Source organism: Monodelphis domestica, chromosome 1, assembly GCF_027887165.1.
Source record: "Monodelphis domestica isolate mMonDom1 chromosome 1, mMonDom1.pri, whole genome shotgun sequence".
Classification (NCBI taxonomy): Eukaryota; Metazoa; Chordata; class Mammalia; order Didelphimorphia; family Didelphidae; genus Monodelphis; species Monodelphis domestica.
The window spans coordinates 282,968,501-282,974,500 of record NC_077227.1 but is presented as its reverse complement, the minus strand read 5'-3'; the positions used below and the strand labels follow the sequence as shown (position 1 = coordinate 282,974,500).

Here is a 6,000-nt window from a genome sequence, read left to right as displayed (position 1 = left end):
ACCTACAATCATGCTTAACTTCTTTCTTTCCCCCCTTATTTGCCATATTTAGAGGGTTTTCTAGACGTGGAGCTAGAAAGGACCTCATAGCTTCTCTAGTCTGACTCCCTCGTTTTACAGATGAATCGGGTCCAGAGAAGTTACTCACACCACTAGAACTAATGAGAGAACTGCAAAGATCTAGTTTAATTCTGCCTTTTGGAGGTAGGAAAAAAATGGTTATAATCCCCCTACAAGAGCAGCCCTTTGGGATTATATACTATCTTTCTTAAGGGTTCCCTACGCATTACAGATTCATTACTTCATTCAGGTAGGCAAGTGCCAAGGACCATGTTTGGGGTGATGCAATCAGGGGCAGCCCTGGTAGAAAAAGGAAGAGAATTCGACCTCAGACATTTCCCACCGATCATTTATCCTGTCTATATCTTGTTTGAAGAGGCGTTTGCCATATTGTCTCCCCTTTTAGCTTGTGAACTCCTCGAGAACAGACTGTGTTTTGCTTTGCTTTATATCCCCAAGGCTTAGCACCATTCCTAGCACATAGTAGGGTTTTAATGAATGCTTTTTGACTCAGTAGAGCAGATTGAAATAGGGAGTTTAATTCTCAGTGGCTCAAAAAAAGCTTATCTCTGCAAAGTTGGAACCATTCTGAGCCAGTCAGCTACTGAAAGAACAAAGAGGATGATGGTCCCTCCTGCCGTGGGGATGGAAAGAGCCCAAAACTCGGTACGGAATTTTGTGTTTTCTATATTAAATGTCTTTTTCGGCCAGGTGGAGACGAGTGGTGCTCAGATGGCGTGCTGACAGACGGGTCAGCCCTTTCTTTCCCTCTGGCCTTCTCCCTGATAGGAAAAGGTCTCTGCTGTGTACCCTTCTTACACAGAGACATCGAGGACCTCAGGGACTGGGCGCAGATAATGAAATGAGTAGTGGGGAGGATCATATAAGACAGAGTCAAAAAAAAAAAAAGAATGTGCTAAGGGGCCAGCCCAGCACTGTGGTACAAAATATATACATGGTTTTTTGGGAGATATGGGAGAGGGCTAAGTTTGCATGTAGCCTACAGGGAAAAGCATTCTAACAGCAATCACCCCTGACTACCTTTTAGCACTACTTTTTGACCTGTGTTTTGGCCAAGAAATATTTTTGCTTTTAAAAATGAAAAACCAGTCTAGGGGCACCTAGGTGGCTCAGGAGATAGAGAGCCAAGCCTGAAGACAGGAAGTTCTGGGTTCAAATCTGACCTTAGACACTCCCTAGCTGTGTGATCCTGGGCAAGTCACCTAACCCCATTTACCTAGCCATTACTGCTCATCTGCCTTGGAACCAACTCGTGGGTATTGATTCTAAGACAGAAGATAAGGGTTAAAAACAAAACAAAACAGCAGACCATAAGGCTCTAACTGGACAATTTTTTCCTCCCAGGGGATTGGATTTTTCACTCTTTCCATAAATATTTTGTTAGGTTGATTGATTTAACAGAAGACATTTCTGTCTGGTTTGGTCAATGGAAAGTGTACTGCACATGAAGAAATTAGGATAGAAAAATAAGTAATAAGGCTGGTTCCTAAGCCCAGAAAAATTTTTTCATTTTCCTTTATGCTCTTATTACTTTCTTGCCTGGAAAAAAAATACATGTGGAAATCTCCAAAAAGTATTTCCTCAAGAGCAATGTATTAATTCTTTTAACTTTTTCAAATTTTAAATCCCTTTCTTTTTATTTAAAAAAAAATGTCCTTGACATTCCCATTTTCAAAGCCCACTGACCCTGCACAGGGGATGTGTTAGTTTCAGGTTTGTGCAGGTTTAAATCCCATGTAGATTTTTCTGATTGTCTTTGTTCAGTTTATTTCTGAGCCAACTCCTGCCAGGAATTTGAAGAGGTTGGCTAGGTCCCCATCACAAAGAGAGAACTGTTTGAGTTAGCCTAACCAAGGGAAACTGCACTAAGGAGAGGAGCCAGAGGCCCTGGGCTTTATCTGGACCAGTGGTGGGCATGTGCATGTGACTGGAAAATCATCCTCTGATCCAGGGAAGATTCTGAAGCTCTAGAGAATAAGAAAATAGATCAACATTGTCTGTTTTGGCTGTTATCGTGCCAAGGTCATTAGTCTGATTTCCTGGCATTCAGCACATCTTCTTCACTTGGTGATTCTCAATACCAGAGATTCTGCACCTCCATTATCATCTATCTTCCTGATTGCTTGAATCATTCTTTACTTGGGGGGTGGTCTTTGAAAAGAAGGAGCCATGGAAGCTACAAGTACAACCAGGTTTTAGATTCTTTTGGACAACAAATGACACATTCCAGACAAGGACTCATATCCCTGGCTTAGCCTCCTCATTTTCAAGGGATGATAGGGTAATTTTTGTGGGACCAGCCTTTATGAGCCAGAATCTATAAAGAGACACGTTCTTGTAGTTTGGGATACATTATAGCATACTAGAAAAGACCGCTGGCTCTAGAGTTTGAGGACCTAGGTTCAAATCCTACCCCCGACACTTAACTAACAGTGAGACCTTGGACAAATGACTTACCCTCTCTGATTCCAAGTGGGACTAAATGACCTCTGAGGTCAGATTTGGCTTTACATTTCTGTTCATGAGTCAAAAAAGTAATAGACATGAGAAGATAAATATCCTTGTGGACACATGGATTTGGCAGTTTAGACCTCTGATCCAACATGGCCCCGGAGGAGTTTCTTTAGAGACCAGACTTTTATATCTCAACTTTCCCATCATAAAATGATGTAAATGAGAAAAACTTAGAGGCAATGATGAGGATTTATAATGCAGAAGCCACCTCCTCCTACCTTCTGGACCTAACTTCCTCCAAATAATGGCACCTCTTATGACTCCTTTTCTGTTTCCATATCCAACAAGAACATTCCTGCCCATTCAATAAGCAAGGTTGATTCCCTTGGTCTCAGACAGTTTCAGAGAGTATTAGTCTAGGTTTGCTGGGCTCAGCTGGTGACCCAAGTAATGCAGAGGCCACCATGGAGGACTATCTACCGACCTGTAGTCCTTGAGTATTTGGTGAGAGGTGATTCTATGCCTGAGCACATGGGAGTGAGCCAAGAACCTCAGAGGCCCCTATTTGGCATTTATGGCTTAGAGTAAGGGACCCATGGCAAAGAACTGTCAGCCCCTGAGTAGACTGGGGAAAATCTAGCACCAGGAAGCATTCAAAGTGGCAGGAAAGTCCTCATTGAGTTACAGGAAAGGGACACAGTATGAATAGGAAGGCATGAAGACAGAGAGGTTGACAGAATAAAGGAGAGGAAGAGGAAAGAAGAGGCAGGAAGGGATGTAGGTATAGTGCAGAGAAAATATAGAGATAGCAAGCTCCTGCATGTCTGATTGGATATATTTCTGCAGCATGGAGGCAGAGAGGAAATTCATTGAGGATAGCAGGTAAGTAGCAGGTACTGGTATAACTCCTTCACTTATAGTCAGCAGGTAGCAAAAATGGGAACTATTCCCTCAACCCCCTTACCCCCTTACACACACACACACACACACACACACACACACACACCAAGGCTACCTTACCATGCGATTGGCTCCCTTCAGGAAAGAGTTAGTACACAGGCAGGGGCAAAGATCAGACCAACTAATCTAAGATCAGAAAAACTAACCAGGGGATAGGAAGACTTGGGGAAATGACGTACATATATACCATTGTCCTTCATGGGGAAGAGTGATATTACTAATGGAGGGAATTCCCCACAATGAGAGAAAGGTGCTCCTGACCAAAATGGAGACAGAGCAAGGAGGCTGACCTTCCTGTCCCTCCTGGGATGGAGGAATGGGATGTCAGACAGTAGATCACTTCCCTCCCCGGGGCAGGGCAGGAGTGGGGCCAGGCTGTGACACCATAATTTGGTAAATGGACTCCCGGAAGCGCTGGTCCCGACTCAGTCTCTTGGCCACTTCTTTGAGCTCCTCAATGCTGTTGGCCTCCAGCTGGGATGTCATGAATGATTGGGAAGGTTTCACTGAAAAAAATAAGAAGCCCCATCCAAGCCCATTTCTATCAATAAACTCTTCTCCATTGGTTCTGCTCATTATTCCTATAGTTGCTTCTTTCAGTTTAAGATAACAACACCAGTATCACAATTGCATCTGTATTGAAGGGTTCAATTAAAATCAACATGTTAACTCCCACCTCTGAACTCTTAAATGTGAAATTGTTTTCTTCTAAAGATTCTTTTGTGTGGCACCAAAAAAGTACTTATGCATGGGTGCATAGGTGTGTGTGTGTATGTGTGTGTGTGTGTGTGTGTGTGTGTGTGTGTGTGTGCGTGTGTGTGTGTAGTAGGAGGAGAGGTGCACTGGGAGATACAGCAACCCTCATAGCCTTAAATGTTAGGGAGTTGAGGGGAAGAAAGTCTTACAAGAGGGAAGGCAAGATAGCAAGGTGGTTGGAATGAGAAGGTAAGGTCTTTCCCCATACTATATCATTGAAGGCTAAAATATGATTATGCCTCCACTTCTCTTCCATCTCAACCCCAACTCCAATTCCACAGAGTAATTTAGGAAGCCCTTACTGTCGTTCCAGGATGTGCTAGATCTCCTGCGATGGAAACGACAGCTTTTGATCCGACGGGTAGCAGCCTTGTGAATGTACACTGAATTCTTCATGATGACCGGCATCTTGGCTTCCAGCTCAGCATTCCGTATGCACTCCTCAAAGAACCCTGTGGAGAAAGGGGCCATGGCAGAAATGATGAGACATCAGAGTACCCCAAGCCTCTCAAAGGATTCTAGGTCAGATTCGAAAATCAACGGCTTCCATTCCCCCGACCTCAAAAAAGTTTCTTCAAGACAAAAACCAAAATCCTCAAATACAGAGAATATGGGGAATTGGTGGTTGGTGATATAGATAATGGCACCGTACTTTGGAAAGGGAAAATGATTAAATCCTACCCTCTACCTTATCAGAAGAAGAAAGAAAGGGTGAAACTGACCCAAAGGGCAAATCTTGGATCAGGACACAGCAGGAGAAAGAGAGAAAAGAGGAAGGGAGAAAAAGAGGGGGAAAGGGAAGAGTGAGATGGGAGGCAGAAGAGGGAAAAGAAAGAAAGAAAGAAAGAAAGAAAGAAAGGAGGAAGAATTAGAGGAGGAGAAGAGGAGAGAAAGAGAAGCGTCAACATTCATTTATACAGGAACTTAAAGTTACTGAAGAATTTTACATACATTATCTCATTTGATCTTCTCCATTCTCCCCACAAGACACATGTTACAGGTATTATCCCCATTTTATAGATAAGGAAACCGAGGTTCACAGAGGATATCAGCCTGCAATATCTTAGAGGTGGAATTTGAAACCTTTTTCAACTTTACTCCAAGCCCAGGCAGTGCTTTTTTAACTACCCTATTGAGGTGTAAAAGGAACTAGCTAGTGTTTCCTCTGGTTAGGACCAGGGTTTGGGATCTGAGTTAGCCTCAGGGGAGAAGGAAAAGAGACCTACTTTTCAGGTGGCTGACATCAGCCCTCATCTTCTCTTCTTTCTCTTTGTTGCGAACCTTGGAGTTGAGCCCTTGTTCCAGGCTCCGCAGGGCTCCTTCTGCCTCCCGAAGCCTCTTCTCCAGGTCCATTCGGACCTTGACCTCAGCCTGAAATGTGGGAATTGGGGAGTAGGAGAGAAACTGGTGTGGAGGAAACACATCCCACCTCTTCCATGAAGCCTTTCCTGATCTTCTTGCTAGAAATGATCCCTCTTGACAGAGGGATTGAAACTGAATTCCTAGAGCAATTATTACCTATACTACACACACATATCTATATAGTGATAACACCATTTACTGCTCTGTGTTATTAGTAGGTAGGGCTCATCTCCTAACTAGACTTTAACCTCTGGGAGGACACTAAGCCTTGTACACAGAAGTCCCTCATGAATCTATTTGCTAACTGATTAGGAAAGTTCAGTAGTGCTGTGGCTACAGCGCCAGGCCTGGAGTCAGGAAGACTCATCTTTCTGAGTTCAAATCTGA

The 6,000-nt window shown here is 43.5% G+C and overlaps 1 protein-coding gene across 1 annotated transcript in view; it reads right to left on the bottom strand.

The window, feature by feature from the left end:
• Positions 1-578: 578 nt before the first annotated feature.
• Positions 579-6,000, bottom strand: part of PLEKHD1 (pleckstrin homology and coiled-coil domain containing D1) — a 39,427-nt gene continuing 34,005 nt past the window's right edge. The window contains exons 11-13 of the mRNA XM_001378654.4: positions 5,478-5,622; positions 4,554-4,703; positions 579-4,001 (exon numbers count right to left, since the gene is read on the bottom strand). Coding sequence (XP_001378691.2) covers positions 3,832-4,001; positions 4,554-4,703; positions 5,478-5,622 — 465 coding nt within the window. The 3' untranslated portion in view covers positions 579-3,831. The remainder of the gene's footprint in view (positions 4,002-4,553; positions 4,704-5,477; positions 5,623-6,000) is intronic.